General features: G+C 40.2%; 1 protein-coding gene across 5 annotated transcripts in view; it reads right to left on the reverse strand.

Annotated features, from left to right (window-relative positions):
* Nucleotides 1–25,876, reverse strand: part of LOC117831332 (transcription factor 4-like) — a 263,290-nt gene that overhangs the window by 168,636 nt on the left and 68,778 nt on the right. For all 5 annotated transcript variants that reach the window (XM_034709977.1, XM_034709975.1, XM_034709976.1 and 2 more), the window contains 2 exons: nt 21,229–21,284; nt 19,383–19,458 (listed from right to left, as the gene is read on the reverse strand). In XM_034709977.1, coding sequence (XP_034565868.1) covers nt 19,383–19,458; nt 21,229–21,284 — 132 coding nt within the window. The remainder of the gene's footprint in view (nt 1–19,382; nt 19,459–21,228; nt 21,285–25,876) is intronic.

Raw genomic sequence — 25,876 nt, forward strand, 5'->3', positions numbered from 1 at the left:
ATGTTTTATTCTTAACACAAAATATTTTACATAAGAATCAGGCCATTAAAAAAAAACAGTAAAATAATAATTAACACTGATAATGTCAAAACTAGTCCGATCCAAATATAAAGACAAACCCGTGGTTCAGTGGCGGCTGGTGGAGTTTTCTCCAGGGGGGGCTGTAACTCCAAAATAGCAAGCAAACATGTACTAAAGTATCACACCACAGAACTTGACACAGTCTATTATTTTAGATAGGATGTGCCTGTTTTTGTCAACCTCCTCATTGTGCTAACGGACCCCTATCCTGTAGCCTTCATCAAGCTGACATGAAATGTTTATCTTTCCAAACATGGCTAGTCACAGTGCATTTTCCATGTGGATCCCAGTTTGTTCATGCTTCTTTGTCTTTTCTGAAAAGTGCTTCAATTCAGTAATACCTGTCTAAATCTATGCTGGGTCAGATCCTGACGTTTGAAAAAGGAGGCAGGGAAAGCAGAATAAAGCATAAGCCTCACTACATGCAGTTAGCCAAGCCTTGTTGCTAAACCAGGTCCTGGAAAAAGATTGGGTGTATTGTCTCCCTCCGTCTTTGGTCTGCTGATTAATTGTGATGTTCGGCTGATCAGGTCCGTGCTCTTTCACGTCGAGCTTCTCCTGGTACGTTCTCCTCTCAAAAGGTGATGTCTTAAGTGATTTCACTGAACTAGGGAAGGTGCGCCCAGACATGGTCCTATCTCTTGTACTGATGAGAAGCTACTGCGCATGTACAACTTTTAACGAGAGTCTATGGCCAAAGATGTTTGCGCCCAGGGCAAAAACATGTCACCAATCAGACAACACAGATTAACGAAAAAAACTTTACTCATCATTAACTATATAATATTTATCTTGCTAATCTAAAAATATATTTACATATAGTTCGGAATATTTTTTTATTATTTCATTTTAATTTATGTCTGGTAATGTAGTGGGGCGGCGCCCTAGCGCCCTCTATTGGCCAGCCGCCACTGCCGTGGTTATTTATCTGCAGAAGAGTTTTAACAGAGGAGCTTTATTTGATTTATTTTTGACTGTGGAGGTGGAATTTGGTGCACAAACATCACTTTACAGAGATTATCCTGCTTTAACCTGAACCATCTAATCTGGAGACTTTTATTCTTCCTATGGATTAATGCTCTCTCTCTCTCTCTGTCTCTGTCTGTCTGTCTGTCTGTCTGTCTGTCTGTCTCTCTCTCTCTTCAAATGTACAGAGAGCGTTAAAAGATACTAAAACAGAGTGAATGTTGGTGTTTTAACTCTGGCATGAAGGGGCGGAGCCAGACATTTCAGACCGGGGTGGCCAACCTGGGGCTCCCACTTTAGCAGAGGCGGCATCAAGGATGTTGAAGAGCATTTAACCACACTTTTCATACCTTGAATATTTTGGAACTAAATAAAAGATGCTCGTTCAGATGTCAGGATTTAAAGTTCTCAAAAAAAAACTCACTCGTAAAATTGAAAACACTTTGTGCACATTCAAAACTAACGCTCCTGATGCTGCTCCGATGGACTCAAAAACCACATTTACCACTGAGCCTGCAGCATCAGATCCACCTAAACATCGTGTTGAAGTTGAAGGTGAAGACGATTACAAGCTGCTGCTGAGTGACGAACATCATATCACATAACCGTGTTCAGGTGCCAAACCACAGAGACTGCTATCTGTATCAACTGCAAGAAACACACACACACACACACACACACACACACTCTCACACAAACATGCACGGGCACTACATGTGTTCTCAGAGAAACTTTTACTCAGATGTTCTTTTGTATAAGTTTATCTAAGTCTTGCACACATAAACCTCAACATGTTTAAGTCTGATTGATTTATTAACTTTAATTGATTGATTGATTTATAAATAAATAAATAACCAGGTGATTGAAACTGAAAATGTCCAGGAAAAAAATATTTAGCCAAAAATGAAGGCAGGTTGAAAGATAATTCACAGGGAGTAATCTGTCTTCTTTTAGTTTCAATTTCTGCTGCACAGAAGCAGTGAGAGTTTAAAAACGTATCTTTTAAATAAAATCAAGGTTTATCTTGATAAAACATTTTGTATAAGTTTAGCTTTCCGTTTTTTAACTCTTCTGAACAAATGCATGCTTAACAAATGATTCAGTTTTAATGTGTAGCGTTGTTAAACTTTGCTCCACTGTTTCGTGTTAGAAGAGAAGGAAGAGAAAGAGAGTAGAAGGTTAAAAAGATGAAGTGTAGACAGTGTGGTTACAACTTTGGAACAATAGGTTGAATGTCATCATGCCCTCTCCCTCCACTCGCCCATTACCAACATGCTCCCATGAAAAGCAAATTCCGGTTTCCAGATCTTGCAGGCGGCTCTTTTCTTTGCGGTGCTGAGTAAAATGCTGCAAGACTCTACAAATTTTAGCACGTGATGATCTTACACCTATCGCTGTCACGGTGCAATGTTTTGTTTACCTGTCGCTTCCCGATCGCTGTTTTGCATGCGCCATTCTCAGCAAAGATAGTTAGGATGCAAGATGTGTCACTCCCAAGCAATTTAAATATGGAAGACAATCTTATTCCATGCAGAAGATGAAAACACATGCAATGACGTCAACAATATAGATCAGTGGTTCTCATCCTCTTTGGGTCACAACCTCCAGGAGGACCGTCTTAGGTGAGAGGATCAAGACATCCTTCATTAATCTCCAAAAGGAAACTTAATCTTTACTCTCCGTTATTGAACATGCAGGGAAATACACACATATGCAGGAAGAGGATCTAGATATACACTAATGGAGAGACATCAGAGGGAGGGGGCTGCAAAAATTGAGCCATATAGTGCCTTGCTCAACGGCAGGGCCAAGGAAGTAAACTGGCACCTCTCCAGCTACCAGCCTAATGTCCATACTTTGTCTGCACTGACTTGAACATCCTTACAAATACAGTCACATGCTGTCGCACTGAGCAGATCAAAAATCAGTGTTAATACCAGGGAAGGATTTCTGACTGTCCCTTTAAAAACCAACACTTCCTAAAGTCTTCTCAGATTTTATAAATTTGTTTCTATTTCCATTCTTCTTTAATTCTCTCCATCTAATCCTGAACATATCTGTAACTTTCTTTAACAATATCAGCCTCTGTCTTCACTTCTCCTGTCCTGACTCTTTCTCTCTCTCTCTCTCTCTCTCTCTCTCTCTCTCTCTCTCTCTCTCTCTCTCTCTCTCTCTCTCTCTCTCTCTCTCTCTACTGTTTTCTGTTTGTCTGCCTCTATCTTTCTGCCTGTCTTCCTTTCATCTCTCGCCATCTGCCTTCCTCCATCTCCATTTTCCCCCCTCTCTCTCTCTCTCTCTCTCTCTCTCTCTCTCTCTCTCCTCTATCCTCTCTCCTCTCGTCTCTCACCCCTCCCTCTCGTCTCCCTAAAAAACTTGGCAGAGATCCCGTCCTGTTTTTTTTCTTCACTTCTCGTTTGGGGGATTGCGAATGAATGCGATCCAATCTAGACCTCGGCTAAGAGACATGAATTTTCATTAATTACAACCTTGTCAGCAAAAGCATTATGGGAGCTGAATATGAAAATGCTAATGAGGGGAGCTCATTTGCATATTTTTCTTTGTTGGAATGTCATTAATTATTACGTTTTATGATGATGAATGCAGCTGTCGATGGCTGGCCCTCCATGCCTAATTAGCTATCAGAAAATCCTCCGATCAAAAAAATGGATAGGGATCCCAAACTTTACTTTCAATTTTACACCTCTTTCACTGCCGCTCTGTCACTGCCTGTCATTTCTCAGAGGCATCATTTCGCTCTTCCTTCAGTTTAGACTCAAAATATCCTCTTTTGCTCTTATTTTTGCCCTTGCCTTCATATTTTATTGTTTCTTCTTTCTCCCTCCCAAGGATCTTTCCTCATCTCTCTTGACTTTCTGTTTTCAATTAATTTCTAGCTTTTTCTGAAAGATATCTGTGATCGTCAGAGATCTAAATTAGCTGGTGCAGGATGCATCACAAGGTGCAATCAGTGGTGACCAAAAAATGTGTCTTACTTACTACTTCTCTTCCATTATTGTTGTCTTACTACAACAATAACGACTTATAAATTCCTTCTTAAAACATAAATTTACTCCTTGGCTTTTAACCTAGCATGAGAGTTGTGTGGTCTCTGTCTGTTCTTGTATTTGATTGTTATTTGCTCTTACAGTGTTTTTATTTTTGTATGATTTATTTTATTTCCTGACAATGTTTTATGTTCTGTGTGTTTTAACTTATTTTACCTCACTGTGCAGAACTTTGGTAAAATTGATTGTATTTTAAAATGTGCAATATATATAAAGTAGATTGGTTTGGATTGGACTCCTGAAGCTACAGCTCTTTTGGATATTTATTTTTAAATTAAGTATATTTTGATCTTTTAGATCTTTTTGTCTAGTTTTATGTTCTTCTCTTAACTTAATGTGCATCATCTTTAAAGGACTGACTTTTTGAATCTTGTCAATAATAGTTTAAATTTTCTTTCTTTTGAGCCTGATCAGGTTTGATCTGCTCAGAGTCCTGGAAACTGGCGATTGTTTGTTGGGTTTATGCTACTATGTTGAGCTTTTGAAGGCTTCCTTTGTGGACTTGAAAGTAAGTCAATCACACTGGAGCTAGATATAATAAGTCGGAACAGCAATAACTTTTAATGCATTTACTCCAAAATAACAAAAAAAAAATCAGTTGACAGTGAGACCAGCAAATCACCATTCCAGTTTTAGCTTCATGTGGCGGCCAAAGCAAGAGCTTGAAAAAGGATTCAAGTTCACGTTCATCGTTTGTTTCAATGTGGTTCTCTTACTCTAACTATCTCCGATGATGCTGAACTATGAGAAGCGCCTTTTGCACAACTGATTCAAGGCAGGACTGCTTCCTCTCTCGTACACCTCTCTCTATATGTGTAGAGAGTCGAAGGTGGAATCGTTCAGTACAGTCGTTCCACTGTTGAGCCCAATTGGTGCCATTCTGGTGTAACAGAGGTAAAGTAGTGCCATACATGGTAACTTGAAGCTTGCGCTGCTTCTGAACATGTCGTGCCTCTTTTGCTCTCCCTCTCATCCCTAAAGCTTCCAAAGAGCGTTGATATGACAGCCAGTTTGGATTGGTGTTTAAGTACGGTGGTGTAACAGTGAAGCTTTGTTACCGCGCTGTTGGGCCTCTCCACCCACAAGCAGAGGGCCTCCAATATGGCCGCCAGAAGCTCCGTTACATCACCTGAACATCCGGTAAAGCCGTCCATGCCTCTCTTCACCTCTCTCTTTTTGTTCCTTTCCTCCCTTTCTCTCTATTGTTTAAAAGTGTAACAATGAAGACTTAACAAATCCCCCCTCCAAAAAAGCCACTAACGAACCCCCCCCTCCCCTTCACTCACTTGGCTTAATGAATGCCAGGCTTAATTAGAGCACCATGATGTCAGAGGCATTAATTATCAGTTGGCTTCATTTCAGAAAACACACACTGTCTCTCTTTCTGTCTTTCTCTCTCTCTGCCTGTATCTCTGTCTCAGTTTCTCTCTGCATCTGTTTTTCTTTTTGTCTCTGAGTTTTTTGATTCCTCTCTTTTCCATGTTGAACAGAGGTTTTCATCCCTCGTGTTTCACTCAGAACCTTTTCCTCTAAAAGACGGGACTCACGGTGAAATCATTTTTGATTTACTCCACAGCTCTAAATCTTACAAACATCTGATTTGTGGTTCTGTGAGTCCAAGACATTTGATTGAGTCACATCTGATTTCATGAGACATTAAAGTTGATCTACAGTTGTTATATATTTTTCTTGGTCTGGTTTACATGATGATTTTCAGGGGACATGTGCTTTGTACACTAACAAAGGAAAGTCTTGAAAATCTGAAGTAATACATTTGGCCACTAGGGGGCTGAAAAGACAACATCTGACATATATCCTTCAAATTATTAACTATGTTTTCTGCTCTGGATTTGGTCTCCTCCAACCTCTGTGATTTCAGCAGCTAGCCTGGTTTACTCTCCGTGGGCAGAGCAGTGGGAAGCTGGTTTTCGCAGCTTTTAGGAGCTAACAGAGACAAACAAAACAATTATTTAGCTTAGCTTCAAAAAACAATAAGCTAACGGAGGCTAAACAAGCCTTCAAAAGAAAGTTATTGATATGTTCATCACTTTCATCGACTAATTTTATTTTATATTAGCACATCTAAGGAAAATAAACAATTGTGAAAAAAGTTATTTTATTCCACTTTACTTCAAAATTATTAAAATACCTAAAAATTAAAAAAATAAAATAGAAATATACATTTTTTTTTGCTTTAAGCCATAATTATCAAAATTAAAAGAGAAATATGCTTGAAACATTTCTGTTAAATGTAATGAGTTAAGTATATCTGTTTTTTTCACTGTTCTGAATAAGTGTAAGAAAATATTGAGCTTTTCACAATATTTTCACATGTTGAGATGCAATCGTGTTAATCTAATCCATTGTGAATGTAATAAAAACAACTCAAAGGTTCAGCTGTCTGAAATTACTGGTATTGATTGTAACTATCTTTTAAAAATTTTAATATTAATATTTTGTGACTAACTGGTTCACAGTAACGGTTCTTTATGCTGGTTGCCACCTGCTATAAAACAGAGGGAAGACAAAGAAGAAGCAGCAGCAGAAGAAAACATATTAACTAGCTAGCTAGCCTTTACCCAAGTGTGGCTACTACTTCAATCCAAATCATATCGCAGGAGATGGCTGATGAAAGCGAGGCACTAAACCCAAAAAAGTTTCTCCACCAGTTTGGGAGGGTTTTTTTATTTCATTACTAGTTTTCTGTCACGCTATTGTAATAAGGATGTCTTGAATATAGCGATACAAAAGATACGTTTCATGTTATGAAAACTTTTAGCCTACTTGTATTCTTTGTTTAAAAATCAAGTGTCAAGTGAGCACATTTTCTCAAAAACATACAGACAAATTGGACTTCTTGAAGTAACCTGTAAATAATAACACGAGATAAAAACAATCAGGGTCTGAGGTAATCCTACAATTGCTTTATTTACAAAAAACAAGGGGCTCCTCCACTTCTCATATGCTTTCGTTTTTCTATTCACTTTTTTAATTGCAAAAATCCCAACTACTATAAAAAGAGAAGGATAAAAACACACAGAAGAAACTGATGGGCAGAATAGCCCCGCCTGGTCAAACATCGGAGGACACCTGAAGATTACACCCAGGTTTAATTATTGAACAGGTCCAGATCAAAAGGCTTTAATATGCTGCTATGAGCAGGCTGGCAGGAACACTATGAGACCAGACGGCTGAGATTTATCTCATTCAGACACACGAGCATCAGTGACACTGACCAGTGACGTCTCAGTCTGTGTACTAGTTATTCTTAAGACCTTACGGGCTGGGCTTTCTGCAGAAGACTTTGTCATGGTTTAGCAGGAAGAGGTGTTGTTGCTACAGGTGGATGCACAACATTGTCTGAAATAACACTATATGCAGCGCACAACAAGTATTAACCCTTAGAACTCGGCAAAAGAAAGATTCTGCCAAGGTTTCATTTCATAATTAAGCTTCTCGTGGATGCCATTTCTTGGAGAATTTTCAAATACTTAAGTTTTTTGGAGCCAGTAGATTCTAGGTTAAGTTATTTGAAATAAAGGTCCTAATGCATACAGTCTTGGAAATGTGTCAAAAACATACAAAAAAAACAAAAATAATGAAATGTTGGTTTTTCATGAGATTTTGCACATTTTGCAATCAACACAGAAGACGTGTCCGTCAAATTTTTAAGTGCAGAGGTTAAGGATTTGACAGTTTCATCTGCAAGATAAATACAGTCACTGCACTGATAGTTGTGCTTGTTGTGGTGCTACAACTCTGAAAAAATTAAGATACAGCCCCAAAACTTCCCCATACCATCATCTCTTCATGACTGGAAGCAGCTCTCCTCCAGTGTCTGATGAATCACAACACAGGCACACCTCGCTCTACTTAATAAGGTACTAATTTCATGGTCAAATGGAGATGAGCTGCTTGAATTTTTGCATGACAAGTGATAAAACATGACCCAACTCTATCGTGAGAGTATGGTGCATGAAAGCTGTCATCAAAATCAGAGCTGGTTTATCAAATACTTACTTTGAAGTTGAAGCATCTTTGTTTTATCCAAAGTCTAAAAGTCACTGCATCTTTTTGTTACCATTTTCTGCAAATAGAAGATCTACCTGAGAATATTGCATTTTGAAGTTGGAGAAATGCTGATTTTACACAAACCTAGAAATACCGAGGAATCAGAGGGGAGAAAAAACATATTTCTGCAATGGTCTCTTAATTTTTTCCAGAGCTGGATTTCTTGGTATATTTTCAAGTTTAAAATCTAAACAACCTTGAGGAATGTGTGTTTTGGAAATCATGCTTAGCTTTCATGGTTTTGATTTTAGATCAGTGTAAACATGATTCTGCCAACAATGATCTAACACCATCAGATCACAGCCACCCGTCTAACTCTGCACATATTCATCAGGTTTTAGACTGCACGTAATGAAACATAATGACGACATCAATAGGAGTATCAGGAGACGATGCAAAGACAGCTGCAAAACAGAGCAATGCAGTTGCAGGGTTTTTATTTGAGATCATATTTAAAGGGTTGTCTGGATTCCAGTCTCCGTTTAAAAGGTTAAAACAGCTCTCAACCTGCAGCCTGTGTATGTACACAAGGTTCAGGGCTGCTGGAAAACAGTGAAATCTTCCTTTAAGGCATGCAATATGAATGTAGCTCCTCTCTCTCTCAGATGATAAAATACAGTTCATCTCTGGCCTCTGGGAGACACAGTTATAGCTGAAGAGCTCTCTCTCCCTCTCTCACCCTCACAATAAACATACTGTTTCATGCTGCACATCTCTATCTCCCTCTCTCACCTCTCACACACAAACAAGCACTCTCTCTCTCTCTCTCTCTCACACACACACACACACACAAACACACTCACACACACACCGTAGCGTGGCTGGCCAGATGGGACTCTTCCACATGACCAAGCCGATCAATCAACACTGAAGGGCCCAGGTGCTACTACGCACCATTTCACAGTCTGTCACACACACACACACACACACACACACACACACACACACACAAACACACGCACACACACACACACACACACACACACACACACACACACACACACACACACACACACACACACACATATAGCAGCATAGACAGACAGAGATAGAAAGATAAAGGACACACACACACACACACGGATTCGGGAAAACACACACACACATGCGGAGGCAAGAAAACACACAGAGTGTAACAGGAGTGACCCGAGCTCGTTCTCCAGAGGCCTCATCTGGATGGATGACAGAAGATGGAGAAGATGGACGGATGAGAGGATAGATGGACAGATAGAGGAGAAAAGCATAGATAGATAGATACATAGATAGATAGATAGATAGATAGATAGATAGATAGATAGATAGATAGATAGATAGATAGATAGATAGATAGATAGATAGATAGATAGATAGATAGATAGATAGATAGATAGATAGATAGATATTATATGGACCATTGTTGCTGTTATACTGAATTTCAATAAAGAAGATAAAAACATGGGCGGCGTGGTGGAGCAGTGGTTTGCCTCACAGTGAGATGGTTCCTGGTTATAATCCCGTTCTATATCTATTGTGTTCAGTTTGCATCTTCTCCTCGTGCATGCATGACTTTCTTCCAGGTACTTCGGCTTCAACTGAAGGTCCAAAGGCATGCTCCTTAGGCTAACTGGTTACTCTAAATTGGTAAGTGAATAAGGGGTATCTATAATGATGGATGGACGTTGAAGCATGATGCAGATTCATGCTCTGTAAGGATATGCATTATACAGCAAAAAGTAGCAACTTCAAAAGTAGAAGTTTCCAAATGGAGTCTGGATTGAATATTTCTGACTAGTCTGCAGGGGAACCTCAACACTCGCAGGCTTTGCAGGAAACTTCTCACTCAACTTGGTGTTGATGAGTCAACAAGAGCTGCACCGACTTCACACTTGATATGCATCACTCCCACAATCATGTGACAAACATAATCTACCAGTTGGCATTTTATTATATATCCTGTACTGACTCTGGCTGCTGATGACATTATAATGCATATTACATTATATTATATAATAATCTTTGTTATATTATATCATGTTATATTACCTTATTATTGTTTACTACAACTTACAGTCATATTTAGGGATGTAGATTTTAAGTATTTTCCATGCCTTTAATGCCTGACAGTATTGAAAAGCTACGGATCGTATTGAAGTGTTCAAAATGTTAAACACACTGAATATCAACGTGTGGAGCAGGCTTATAATCTCCGCGGACATACAGTCATAAAAGTGAAGGCTCAGACTTCAACAAGAGAACTGAACAGAAACATATTTCAGACTCACAGTGTCCAGTTTTCTGTCTACTCGTTATTATTGAGAAAAATAAGCATGTGAACGTGGTCAGGTGTCAGCCGGGAGCACAACCGGGTCATAATCAGTACGGGGCAGAGAAAAAAAGCGCTCGTGGAGACCTGTCACTCAGCCGCAGCCCCCAGCTGAGCATCTCTGCTATGTACAACACCTTCAGTCAGCTTATTGACATCTAAACATACTTCAAACTTAAATCACCTCCCTGATAGCTGAACGAAACATAAAACCACATGATGTTTGTTCCACGTGATAAAAAATCAAAAAGAAAGTGTGTTTGAGTGAGTTCTTACATCCCTAGTCATATTATATAACCACATTTATTTATTATATTGCTTAATCTGTCATAACCAAACCATAATCACACCATGTCAACCTGTCACTACTGAATCATATTTAATACTGGCTGTAATTACCACTATTTAAACCATTTCTAACATTTGTATATATCTTAAATCTGTAATAATTTATATATCTATTTTTATTTTTACTTATTTTAATTTTACTTATTTAAACTTATTCTCGATCACTACTTTTGGCTGGGTTGCTGCAACAATTGAAAACAATTGAATTTCCGCACAGGGATCAATAAAGTAATATCTTATATTATCTTATTTAAGCTGCAAAATTTGTGGTTTCTGTTATTTCCACTGCTGCAATGCATCGGTCCTGTGCTAAAATTTTCAACACCTTGCATCCACCTGCAACATCCAACCGGGGGATTTAAGATATCGTCTCATCACGCCTCAATTCCTGAATATAGAAGTAAAACTGAGCCTGGACGCTAAGGATGTTCTGCAGCAATGAGGTATATCTGTTCCTCAGCCCTGTGTTATCTGTCTTTAAACACTGATGATCCGTCCTTCTAAAGACTCAAAATGTTTTTTAAGTCGATACTCCAGGACTCGTTCCCTCCTGGGTAAGAAACCCTGAAGTGCTCCCCGATGAACCGCTGCCTTCAGAGTGTCGTTTTTTTACATTTCCATCCTCCGCCCTCTCGCCTTGACGAGACCCATTATTACTATGTCAGATCTAATTACACAGACAATTTACATGTGATACACAGCCCCTTCAAAACAATAATATACTAAATACTCCACAGTGGCTTACATTGTGCGTCCGTGTTAATGCAATGAAGTCAATACAGCGCTAATAAATGCATGACATCCATTCAGAATACTCGCAGATGGAGACGGTGGCAGCTCAGTTTCAATCAATGGAGACAAAGGGATGAAATGATGGAGGGAGGGAGAGGAGGAGTGAGAAAATATCTCTTTCTTTAAGCATTTTCATATCATTCATTCATTTAGTGACCTGGTTTGATTTAGTATTATTTTGTTAGCTGGCCTCTCTTAATCTCTCTTATTGAATGTTTGAATCTACATCCTTTTAGAATATCTGATGAAATCGTATTCAAACAAAGTACAGTGGTGTTAAATTATTTATATTCAGTTACTGATGAGTAAATTGAAAATTGGTGTGTCACTTTGAAATAAAATCTTGACCCAAACACTGCCCTGACACGTTTTCAAAGCTGCATCGTCCTCGTTCATTTAACGAAGACTCTCAGGTGTCCCTACATGATCCAATGGAACTTAAGGTGGCTGCATCCATCTGCTTTATCTCTCTGCAGCCTTGTATCCACCATGAAACTGATGTCAGTAGATCCGTAAACAAACGGATGATGCCTCTGCCATCCAATGCAAGGAAGTAGATTTGTTCACCGATGGACAGAAACCAAAGAATCTACCTGCAGCAAATGAGGAGAGGCTATTTTGTCTGATAACTGATAAATCTGCTCGTATTCAAAATCAAAATGATGAATAAAATCTCAATGTCTATAATTTATAACCATGTTTTAGCAGAATAACTTTGCTAAGAGTGACAAAGTGTTAAAACTAATGTTTGAAGGCCATGGGCAGAATTGGCCAAGGGCGGATGGTCCATACATCACAACCATAGACTGCATAAATTGGCGTTGGCGGGAGCCATATTGCAAATGCTGAACTCAACCAAAATAGTGTGACGTGAGCATGGGGGATGTGAGCCTCCTAGCCAACAGCTATGTGTTCCCGCCTGTCAGTCAAGTCAGTCATGTCCTTATTTGGGCAAAAACTCGTAATTCTTCTGAACCGTCACGTTCACCAAAAAAAAATTCACCATCCATACAGTGTGTGCCAATAGAGAAATAAGCTACGTAGACCGAAGGCGTTTTTTGAACCAGGCTGTTATCATGTTTATTAATGCTGTAAAAATCATCTTCTTTGAATTGGTGTGTATGTGGTTTCAGGTGTTTCTGCAGCCAGCCTCAAGCTGATTCTCGATGAATTGCAGTTTATAACCCTTCCGCATTGGCTTTATATTTTAAGACTGGAAGTTGCCGCTTGGCCACAACTATCAAAGTCACCACAGGCTGAGCTCAACTATTGTACCTGTAGCGAGCTGGATTGCAAATTCACATGGCGAAAACAGGTTACAGAAAGAGCTACACAGCTGCAGAGAAATTGCTCATTGTGGACTTCACGCTGAAAGCATGAAAATCATCACGCAGGAAGAGAGTTTAAACCTTTTGTTCCCTCCAGGAGAACCCAAAAACAGACTGCATCAATGGTGGTACCTATATTCTGGATGTTACGGTAATTAATTCAGTTACTTCATTATTACTATTTATGATTAGGTGAGGATTATTCATCAACAGTTTATAATTTCAGGAAATAATCTCACAAAATGTGACATATTCTTAGTCCTTCCCTTTTTCCTCTTCTTTTATTTCCCTGTCCCCTTTATTCCCTCCATCCTCTCTGCTGTTCTCCTCTTTTTCTTTTATTGTCTCCTTTTTCTTCCCTCCTCATTTTTCTTCCCCCTGTTATGCTTGAATATTCAGAGCACAGAGACCGACACCCAGCAGGGAGAGACAGGGGGACGACCATGGCACCACACCCAGCTGAGGTGAGCTGCTCCTGGGGTAGAGAGGGAGACAGGAGGGCCTGGACTTCACAGAGGAGAGACGGGGGTTAGAAGAGGGGATGATACTGAGACAAAAGGAATTAAAGAAGGGAACAACTGAAGACAGGTAATGGAGGAAAGGACAAGAGTAGGTTAGTAGGAAGGAGAAGAGAAGATATGACATAGGATGTATGCATCAAGAGAAATGGAGGGTAGAAACTTGAGGAAGGAAAGAGGGACTAAGCTTTAAAAGTGGTAAAAGGAGTGTGAGACATACAGAAGGAAGACAGAAAGAGAGAGAGAGAGAGAGAGATAAGGACAGATTTGTATTTCTATATAAAGTGTCCAGATGTGACCTCCTCAGAGGGGGTCCGGCCTCGTGGCTCAACACTCATTAATAAGGTCACACAGAGGTGAGACAGACGGCTGACTCACTACATTTCAACAAAAACAACGAGAGGAGGAGGGAGAGCAGATCACCGGGTTTAAAGCACATCTCCTTACTGTAATGTTCAACTTACAAAGCTGCCTTTGTGTAATTAAGACTTGTGTGTCATACAGTAAATAATGACCTTACCTTTTAGACTTAGAGGACATTTTTCAAACAGACGACAAAGATAAACACGAAGCGGATCATTCTGCATTTAAAGAAGCACACTTCACTTCACTTTGTAAACATATCGTTTGTGCATCAGAGCTCCCCGTACAAATCTGTTTACTTACTGTTTTAGTAATAACTCCAAGCCTGTCTAGCTTTTATGATTCATCTTGTTCAAGAGCTGGTTCAGGAAAATAAATGTAAAAGGGGAAATTGTTGTTCAAACGTAACTTTGAAGCTATCAGTACACCCCTCCAAAAAAACACGTGCATCATTAATTCTAAGGATTTAGAGATAATAAAAACTGTGAGAAGTCTTCATAAAAATGCTCTAAATGTATTCATCTGTGTTCCAGAACCAGGATAGCATGAGGCTTTGACAGAGGTTTGAACGTTTGCAGCAAACGTCAAATACTGACTTCCCCCAATTCTTTGTGTTTTTCTCACTGGTATGCATCAGGAAAAATCATTAATGACAATGAGAAAGTTTCATGGACGAAGGGAATTTGTAGTGAAATAGTGAATAAATTGTATCCACAACATACTTGATGCAGATCTGACAAAATGTACACTGCACCCTTCAACCTATTCAACCTGTTAAAGGGATGCATCACTTGTTCTTTGACGGACAGATTCCCAGCAGTTGCTTTTTCAGATCGCAGCACGGAGCAGGACTGCTGGACAGCTGGAGTCATGTGACTGAGGTTTTACTGAATCAAGGCTTCTTCTCCTCCTCCTCTCCTCATCCATGTTGTCTTTATGGTCCTCTGAAAACCTCTGACCTGTTGACTCCAGACCTGGCTCCCCCTGTACAGTGTGTGCCGATCGAGAAATAAGCTATCCAGACTACACTCTTCTTTTGAACCAGGCTGTAAACATGTTTATTTCTGCTGTAAAGATCGTTTTTTTTTAATTGGTGTGTTTGTGGTTTCCGGTACTTCCGGAGCCAGCCTCAAAGTGGATCCTCGATGAACTGCAGTTTTTAGCACTTCCGCATTGGACTCATATTTTTAGACCAGAGGTTGCCTCTTGGTTCACACTGACATGCCTCAGCAAGAGGATATGGAGAGGCGAAGAATACATGATAGAGATGAACTGTTAGAAGTGGATGTATTGCTGATTCTGAAACGCCTTACACCTGCATTATTTGTAACGGCCTGCAGGGGATGCACCTTCACAGGCTGCAGGACAAATTCCAAATTTATCCAAGTCTATAAAAAATTAACCTACTCCCCACTTGATTTACTTCTGTTTTAATATTTTCACTCAACCTCACATAAACAAGGTGATAATAAGATATGCAAAACAGCAGCATAAGATTGTCAGAGTAAGCATTTTAGCATGTTAGCGTTAGTATTTCGCTTACAGTCGCACTACCTTTGTGCAAAGTGCAAGATTTGCAAGTGTCTGTGCAGCCAAACAGAGGTCACACCTTAAGACACAGAAGATGAAGAAGGGAAAAATATCATGTCATAACTAAAGCTTAAGTTCTGTTTCACCTCTGATGGAGCTAAGCTGCTTGTGTTTCCTACGTCCAGTCTTTCTGCCGAGCTGAAAACACCCCGAAGGATCAATTTAAATCAATGCAAGCAATAGGACGTTAGGTTAAAAAAAGGGTGGCCATAGCCTGAAAATGTAGTTTGAAAGACACATCCTCTGATCTGTAAACTTTGTGCATCAGAATTGGACTGAAGCGGCGTTAGATCGTTTATTTATAACAGAACAGAATGTGCTTACAGGCTGAAACCACTCAGCCTCTCATTTACTATGTAGGTGACAGTTACAGGGAAGGAGGGGGTTCACGGCGGTGCACCTGCTCTGCAAAGCCACTTCACATAGGTAGACACACACACACCGAACCACCACACTTACACACATTAAAGCCACAAACACACAAAGAGTCGAAATGTACGCAAAAACTTACGACGGGCACACACACTCATTCTCGTTTACAGACAAGCAAAGACAACATGTTGATAACACACACACATACACATATGAAGCACACACTGTTACACAGAGACACACCAGTGAAACGTTCTGTGACATGATACACACAAAGACGGCTCACGCAAAACTACTTAATGAAAGCCAGTATCCCACACACACACACACACACACACACACACACACACACACACACACATCAAATGACGATGAACACACTGCACACACACCAAATCGTAAATGCACTCACTTGTATAAAAAAACACACAACTTACATTCAACCACATACCAAAGCTTACATCACACATTCTGACACACTTACCTCTCAGTGAGAGAAGAAACACACACACACACACGCACACACACACAAACACACACACACACACAGAAGTTGGATTCACAAATTCAAACCAAAATATCCTAACACACAAAATAAAAGCATCAAACATCTACACAACTGTCTGCAAAGAAAGTCCACGTTTACACACTAAACACACACTGTTTGATAGCTAGATCACAGTGTTTTTTTTTCTGTGTGTGTGGTGTGTGTGTGTGTGTGTGTGTAAGTGTGTGTGTGTGTCGGCAGATTAATCTAGTGGGGTCGCTGAGATGACACTAATCCCTTCGCTGATTATCTAGAGCATAACATCACTCTAATCTGATGGTGGGGGGTTAAGAAAGACAGACAAGGTTAGAGAGGGGAGAGCGAGAACGAGAGGCAGAGAGAAAGAGACAGAGAGATAGAGAGGCTGCGTTCACACTCGCACATGTTCATGCTGGGTTCATTAAACTCTGCAGTGCTTCCTTCTTCTTTTGTTTGAGTTCATTTCAGGTGAGAATCAAGACAGCGACCCGAGGACGACATCGCTCACACAAAGGATGAGACAAAGGAGACGGATGAATTTCCTCATCCTCATGACATCTTCGTAGAATGAAAAACAGAGTGACTCAAACCTCAGCAGAGGTGTTCAAGTTTGTGAAGCTCCATTCCTGCTATCTTTTATGTCTGCTGCTAAAACTCTGTTATTTGATTTGGCCACACACATTCAACAATGTATATTCCCCATATTCTTACATTACAGTCATTAACCAGAGAGCCCGACCTTCTTACATCGTGCAGATGTACAGACAGTGATTTTATATCAGTCAGCACGACATGTTCCATTTCTCTAATCCAGCAGCTTCTTTCTAAAGCTCTTGTTTCTGCGTCTTCTCCATCTACTTGTCTCAAAAACTGGGGAAGAAATGGGAGGTGGAGCGTACAGCCTTTAGTCCGAATCCAAAACAGGCCTCTTGCTGTCGCTCTGCTTTCCCTTTCGCAGTGATTGCAAGACAATCATACTGCAATGAAACCAAAAGTAAACATCATATCTTAGTAACTGAAAAGGGCAGGAAGGAAATAAAGGATGTGCACAGCAAATTTTTCTTATGCCATAAAACAGTCAAATCTATACTGTATCGGATTATTATTCAAACACTACGTTTCAGTTTTGGTGAAAGGGGAGGATTTTAATGAAATTCAAATCATTTAGAAAAGTAAGCTGACATGACTGCTGTATAAAGAAGCAGGCAGCAGGTGAGGGGTAACCACCTTCTGAGTGTCATCTGCATACAGGCTGTGTAATTCATCCAAACGCAGGTAAAGGTAAGAAAAACAGAAGAGTTTTGACCACAGGAAGATACCTGGAGAGGGAAATGAACTACTATGAGAAACACGCTCACACCAAGCAGAGTAATCGGTCAACCACACAACAACCCAGAAACTTCATTTACCAAGCATGTACACAGCAATCACCAAGGGACAGCAACAACCAATAATATCCCTACAGCATGAAGCAATACACAACCAACCATTAAACAACCACCTGAACAATGCTGCAGTAACTACTGTACCTTAAAAAGACTTTAAAGCACATTTACAACCACATATCCAGCATTTAAGAACTTTTTCAGTACATCAGATTTAAATCGAGGCTGTCAATCTGTCTTCTTCTCTGTTTGCGTCGCTAACATTTGTGGAAAGAAGTGAAGTCGTCTCACTCAGACACTCAGGACCAGGTAGCACACCTTCACTGTTGTTAATAAGAGCTCTGTGGTTTTTAGTATTGACACTGAAACAACACATTTTCTATCAGGATATGCAGAGAAGATGAGAAAAAACCCGAAGACACAGAAACAATCTGATTTACTCTGATCAGAAGAGTCAGTGGTAAAACTGGAAAGGATGTTTTCTACAACAGTGTAGAAATTGTGAAACTGCATGTGTTAGTGTGTGTGTGTGTATATTCCATATCCGTAGCTGTCTCTGTCTCTTAGTGTTATCATTATCAAAGTAAATTGCAGCTCCCGTGTGCCAGATGAAGAATGCAATATTTCCATTTCTGACTCTGCATCGCCTCTTCCCTCTGTGCCTCTGCAGCTTCATACCATAATCACAACACTGTCACAACACATGGCACACACAATGGATCATTCCAACCACAGCAACAAGCCACCACTCTCAACTTTAACATTTCTTTGACAAAGTTTTTGCACGGAGTCAAAACTGAATGAAAACACAAAGGGATGAGGTCATGTTTTAAATAATTGTGCAAAAGCCTATTTGATGTTTTTGCATAAAATAAGATTGTGTGATGATGGGGTGTTGATAAATGACCTTAATGTGTGTGTGTTTGCAGGAATCAAAATGCTGCAAGGACTCTTATTTACAGGAAAGTGTCAGTTTAGCTCAGAGCACATTAAAACCAACAAATGAGAGAGACAGAAAAAGAGCAGGTAGAGTCAAATCTCTGAGAGCTGACATCCTCCATATTTGATGCATCTAGTCAAAGGTAATTAAGCTCTCTGTGTGTGTGGGTGTGTGGGTGTGTGAGTACATCTGCATGTGTGTTTGTGTGAGTGATTATATATGTCTGTTAGTGTGTGTGTGTGTGTGTGTGTGTGTGTGTGTGTGTGTGTGTGTGTGTGTGTGTGTGTATGTGTGTGTGTGTGTGTGTGTGTGTGTGTGTGTGTGTGAGAGAGAGAGGCAGATTATCTGTGTCAGTGGCCATTTGCTCACAACTGGCGCCACATCGGAGAGCCAGAGGCAGAGAGCATCATGGGTAAATGAGCACACACCGCCTAGCGTTTTCCACACAGCGGGCAGAGAGAAAGAGAGAAACTGCATGCCAGATGACCTGTCTCCTCCGGTGTACGCGAGTGTTTCACTAATTCTCTGCACACACACACACACGCGCTCGCGCACACACACACGGGGGAAGATCAAAACCCAGCAGAGCAGAGAATACGAAGTTGATGGAGAGAAAGAAAAGCACTGCAAAATATCAACACACACACACACACACACACACACACACACACACACACACACACACACACACACACACACACACACACACACACACACACACAGTATGTGATGTACCTGCAAGCCTGGAGTTGGCGTAGGGAGGTGAGAGGCTGTCATGTGACGCCATGTACTGAGACCCTTCTGCGTAACTCTGTGGAGAGAGACAGATATTTAGGATGAACGGTGACATCACCTTCATACACGTGAGTTCAATTCTTTAAAGTGTTAAAAATGCTTTTTGGATGGCCTCATCTGAGTCTCCAGATATGATGTTTTTCATATTCCTCTATACTATTTAATTCAGGACCACTACTGTCAAAGACAGTTTATTATTTGCATGCTATATGTTATATCTGGTGGTATTGCTGTGTTCTGCGAGCTCCCTGCCCTTCCACATGGGTACGTGGAATGCCGAAGCCTGAGGTGGGAAGAGCACACCTCCCCTCTCTTCCATGTGCATGCATGAAAAGCCAAGGCAGGGAGAGCAGCAGCAAAGACCTCCAAGGATTCGGAACAGAGCGGGCATCAGTGACAATACGGCACTGGTAAAATCCCACACAGTATAAAAGGAGGAGCTGGTATGGAGGAGGGTTGTAAAGCGGGTTGCAGGGAGAGAAGGCAGGCTATAGTTTGAAGTTTAAATAGAATGCACATTTTTATTTGCTAATTGGATGTGTAGATGTAATCAGTTGAGCTTTCAGCTGATAGGGGCTGGTATTAAGAACAGCTGATGCACTATGGTCTGAGTTTGACTTGGTGGCCTGCCTGATTTAACACTTTGCTCAGTTTTTATTCTCATTTTATTCAAACAACACAATAAAAAAAACTTAAAAATGGACAACCAAATGTTATGGAAAAACTGCTACTCTCAAATTTGTGGACTACATTTGCTGTCAGCAGTCTTATATAAGCTTAGCATTGAAAGTTTGAGCAATGGAAAACACCAGCTTCCAAAATGTAACATCTTCTAGATGTACTGAGTTTCAAGTTAGCTTAAATGCTGGAAAGTTAGCTAGTTTTTGGGGAGCCTAGGTTTATATCACATCGCTAAAATTTCCATCTTATTTGAAGCTTCTGATTCAGCTGTTAATAAGAGAGGATTAAGGAACTGGGTCCTCATCCAAACCACTATACCTAGACTTGAAAGATCTTGACTTGATTTTCACAGAAAGGTTAGCGATTTTTATAAAGTCTGTCCCAAATAGAAGAAATGTTTCACAAATCTGACACTGTGTCTTCAAAAATCTCTAACCCCTCTGGGATAATCTAGTCCAGATTTGACCAATCTGATTGTTGAGATTTTGGATCAGGAACTGCTTTCCTGAACTTTCCCCTTAACAGCTAAATCAAAAGCTAGGAATTAGATGTTAACTTCAGTGTTATCAATCCTGCATTTCTTTCCTCCAGAGGACAAAGTGTGAAACAACTAAATAAAATGAGCTTCAGTCAATCTTGTTTCACTTTTGTTATACTGCATTATTTGTCAGGCATATAATAAATAAAAGCACGATTAATGGACTTCTACACCTAACCCTTTCCCCAAGAGTTTACTAAACTGTGATAGCATAATAAAATTAACTTTATGTGACTTATTATCGCACACCAAGCACACACAATGTGCCAAATTGACGCCTGAGGGGTATCCCGTATATTCATAATCAAAGGCATAAAGCTACAGACCGAGAGAGAGAGAGAGAGAGAGAGAGAGACAGAGAGAGAGACAGAGAGAGACAGAGAGACAGAGCGACAGAGACACAGAGAGAGAGAGAGAGAGAGAGACAGAGAGAGACAGAGAGAGAGAGAGAGACACAAAGAGAGAGACGGTAGAGGAAGCTGTTTTAAGAGTTGTACTTTGAGTGCAAAAGTAAATTATTTTCACAGTGTGCATAGTAAAAAAGAAAGTAGCATTGTTGTTAGTTACCTTTGAAGAACGGCTTCCACTCGGCCATGACCCTGCACTCGATCTCTCCTCCATATCTGTGTGAGAAAGAAAGAGAGAGACAGGTTTCAATCAATCCATCAATACTGTGCAGGGAGTAAACAGAGAGTCATTTCACATTCAGAAAAAAGAAGAAACATACACTCAGGAAACATGTGCACAGAACATTTGATTGTTCTTGATGTTGACATTGACTCAAGAGCAGCTGTAGTGAACATCTGAAGTCCTTTGATCCACTTTTCAATCACTGAAACGATCATGTGACTGATCATTACTGTATGATATTATAGTAAACAACTACAGCAGCAGAAAGCACTCTCTCTCTCTCTCCCTCTCTCTCTCTCTCTGATCCATGTCATTAAACATTATTGATTATGATGTAAAGCCTTTATCGTGCCTCAGTGAAATTTAATGGTCCTGTAAGCCTCCTATAGAACCTTAATCCCCCCGTGTCATCACTCTGGATATATGTTACATCCGTCAAAGGTCAGTCTTTGCACCAAGAGGTCACAGGTGACCTGATAATGGTGCTACATATCACGGAATACCAAAGTCCTGACAATCCAGCAAAAACAAACGTGGATGCCTGTAGTAAAGCAATAAATCCAATCAAAATGAAACTGAGCCTTCATTGACATGGATGCAAGTCACCGGGTCATGAAAATCCTCCAAGGGTTCATCATCTGAGGACCGCAAATGCTGTTCACGTGTTTCAGTCTGGAGTAAAATAGAGTGACTGATGAAATTCAACCAAGGCCAAGAAATAAAACCCAAATCATAGACTAGACAAAACATGGACGCAGTCTCAGTTACGTCACCCATTGGTTTCTTTCCTTTCGGCATTATGAAGCCAAAAGACGATAGCCACCACTTTGGAAAAGATGACGCTCGCTAACTTTTGGTTAATGTAGAAACCATCAAAGAGCTTGAGTTTAGGCCATAGCCTTGCTGCCTGGCACACAACTATGCAATAATTTGTCAGTCAAATCAGCTGTGCCCTTAATGATGCATAACACTCTTGATAAAATCAAACTTAAAGAGTTATATGACAGAATTATCCTTGTGGAGTTGCAGAGGCAAGACCATTTCTAGCACCAGGCTGCAAACACATTAATTTCTACTGTAAAAAATTGTCCCTTTCATATGAGTTCCATCAGCATCCTTAGCTTTGCAAACAGCCTCATGTGGACACTTCAGGGTACTGTTTCCTTTGCAGGTCCACTTTGGCTTTATGTTTCATCCCCACAGGTTGCTGCGTAGCCTCAAACCTTATCAAAGCAAAATTTGGTGCCATATCTTTTTGGTTAACACAATCATTTACCCTTCAAGATACGAATGTCTGAAAAAGCACCCCATTAGTATAATGATGTCACCTTCACAAGAGGTTATGTCTGCTTCTTCAAGCAACTTCAAGTTGCATGTTCCTCGTTTGATGACCTGTTAGGCATGACAAGAGCCAGGTTTTCTTGGAGGGACAGCCTCCTTTGAGTTGCAGTCTCAACGCAACAAAGAACCAACTAGTCAGCTTACTTAGGCTTTTGGAGAAATATTAACCCCCACTCAAGGAACACAGATTTTACTGGGATGTAAGTAACACTCAGATCAAAAGGATGCTTAAGTAACAACATCATAATTCAGGTTTGTAAAAAGTTTGAAGTCATACTTTGCAGGTTTGTCTGCAAGATGACATGCAAACGTATGTCTTGACTTGCTCTCGCTATCTGTAGGTGTTACCAACAGTGTTATTAGAATTTGTCAATCAAGTTGAATAACTTCTACTCTCAAAAATATTCACGTTTGTATTAATTTTGTATGCAACACCTCCTTTAGAAACATGTAGACATTAATCAAAATATGTAACGCAGCATCCCGTCTCTTTCCAACAATGAACACATCTTGTACTGCTCATTGTGATGTACCAATGTATCAGCCATTGAACACAAAAATAAACTGCGTTGTTGTCTAAAAATGAGGATTTGTAGAAAGACTGAAATCGAATGAAGAAAGAGTGAAGGATGGAGGAGGTGTGTTTTTAACAGCACAGGTGGATAGGTCCAGGTCGCCTGAAATGTGCAAACGCTATCGCTTACATTACACACTCACAGTCTCTCTTTCTCTCTCTCTCTCTCTCTCACACACACTCACAGTAGTCTGGTTCATTGAAGAGCACAAATCTCTCCTCAATAGGCTCTCTATTGTGCCAGTATGTGTATAGTGAGCAGCTTACATTCATTGTCGAGTCATTTGGAATGTCAGCTTATCCATGTCTGAGTGTCAGTGTGTATGTGTGTGTGTGTGTGTGTGTGTGTGTGTGTGTGTGTGTGTGTGTGTGTGTGTGTGTGTGTGTGTGTGTGTGTGTGTGTGTGTGTGCGCGTGCGAGCGTGCGTGCGTGCGTGCGTGCGTGCGTGCATGCGTGTGTGTACAATAGAACTTAACTGGTTCAGTTACAATAAGCCTTTTGGAGTCAAACCAAGAGTCACCACCTCGACAAAAGCACCTCTGGGCGACTTGTTTGAAGAACATATCAGAAAAGAATATTTTTTTCTGGGTTTACATAAGATTACATTAAAAGACTTGATGGAAAGAAGACGAAATGATCAGTTCCATTACACTGCATTGGTTGTCTGCAGAGACACGATCATGTTTAGATGTATGGACCAGAGTTATCATCTTTGATTTAGAGATTTAAGCGATCTATATTTGATTTGGGAGAATCAAAGAGTTAAAGTGAAGTCAGACTACCAACCAACATGAAGTCAATCACTTCTATTGAGGAACCAAACTTGATCAGTTAGATTTCGGGTCGGTTAGTCGTAACTTTGGAACTGACGTTGAATCTAATGCAAGTTTAGGAAACACAAATAGTTTTTAAAGTGATATCTTGGGATGTTTTTGCTTTAATCTGTTGAGACAACTGAAGAGAAAAAGGGAGTGTGAGGAGACGAGAGCAGGGGAAGACGTGCAACAAAGAATGGAGGTCAGGAGTCGAACAAGCGGACTGTAGACTCTGTTTAAGGTGCGCCTGTTTAACCATGAAGACTGCAAACATAGAGACACAAGCATTAAAGAATGTTGGTTTTAGGGAACTACTTTCTGGAACTGTATCTCTGATAATGAGAACAAAAAACTATCTACAAGTCTACTTTAGGTCTGCTTGCTTCATAGCTTCTAACATACACTACCAGTCAAAAGTTCGGACACACCTTCTCATTCAATATTTTTTATTTATTTTACAACATTGTAGATTAATCCTGAAGACATCAAAACTATGAAATAATCTAGTTTTGACATAAACTGGATTACAACAGTAGTCAAATAGGGCTATCCACTGTTTACTACCCCTACCTTTGAACAACACAACTGATGGTCTCAAACACATTAAGAAGGCAAGTCATTCTACAAATGAACTCTTGACAAGGCTCATGTTCATTAGAAACCATTCCAGGAGACCACTTCATGAAGCAGACTGAGAGAATACCAAGAGTGTGCAAAGCTGTCATGAAGGAAAAAGGGGGCTACTTCACAGAATCTAAAATATAAAACATATTCTGCTTTGTTTAACACTACTTTTGACTGGTAGTGTACATCAGAGAGAATAGTTCAGGAACTTGCAATCTTTAGTCCCAGGAACTTTTCCTTCGGCCTTTTGCAAATCACAGACCTGAGATTTAAGGAACGGGTCTCATTGAGTGCCTTTAAAGCTCCTATGAGGAACTTTCAGTTTGTCCCCCTGTGGACAAAGTGGTGTCTCTTATTTCTTCACTGATGCTGTCCTGTACATGTGTAAGTCGTGTTTTTATTAACAAAGAAACTCATCCTGCTTTATTTTTAGAATGGATTTAGGGAACATGCACTGGATTGCTTGGACAAAGTGAAACAAAACATGATCTGTATTAAGGGAACACCTTTAGGGCATGAAAACAAGCACTATGATGGACACATGAACTATATTATACAAGAACAACACATGTGTTAAAGGAACGCATGATGGGCACCAGGTTAACATTTTGGCACCAAGACAAAAGGTTAACTTTAACCAGAGTTCAGTATGAAACCCATCAAACTGATCAATATCATATCTATTGGAGTATTAAACCTGGTTATTCTGTCAGTTTCTGCATACTGCTCTGAACTGTGTTATTTGTGCTCTTGACCTGCAAATAAAGTTTGCTCAAAAACAGGTGAGGAAATGGTGAGAATGAAATAAAAGTAGAGCAGGAGAGTTTGGTTCAGATGCTGAAGAAGAGGGGGTGAAGATCGGGAAGAGGAGGATGAGGAGGAGAGCAATTAGAGAAAGCATCCTCATGTATTAAAAAAGAAGAGAGGAGAAAGATTGGAGGAGCGGGAGGAGAGGAAGAGGGGGAGAGAAAAATACAAGTTGGTGTGCAGGAGTTGAAAGACATCCTGGAGGAGGAGAGAAGGAGTAAGAAGGAGGCATCCATGTGTCCTGCACCTGATAAGGCCTCCGATTGAGGGCTATAAATTACACCAGAGAGAGGTAGAGAATTTACACACAGGCTGGAAAATACTCTCTTTAAAGCACACATTCATACCTCTCTCTCTCCCTCACACACACACATACACACACACACTGACACGCACATTCACATGCACACACTCTCTACAGGTC

The sequence above is a fragment of the Notolabrus celidotus genome, chromosome 19 (assembly GCF_009762535.1).
Source record: "Notolabrus celidotus isolate fNotCel1 chromosome 19, fNotCel1.pri, whole genome shotgun sequence".
Classification (NCBI taxonomy): Eukaryota; Metazoa; Chordata; class Actinopteri; order Labriformes; family Labridae; genus Notolabrus; species Notolabrus celidotus.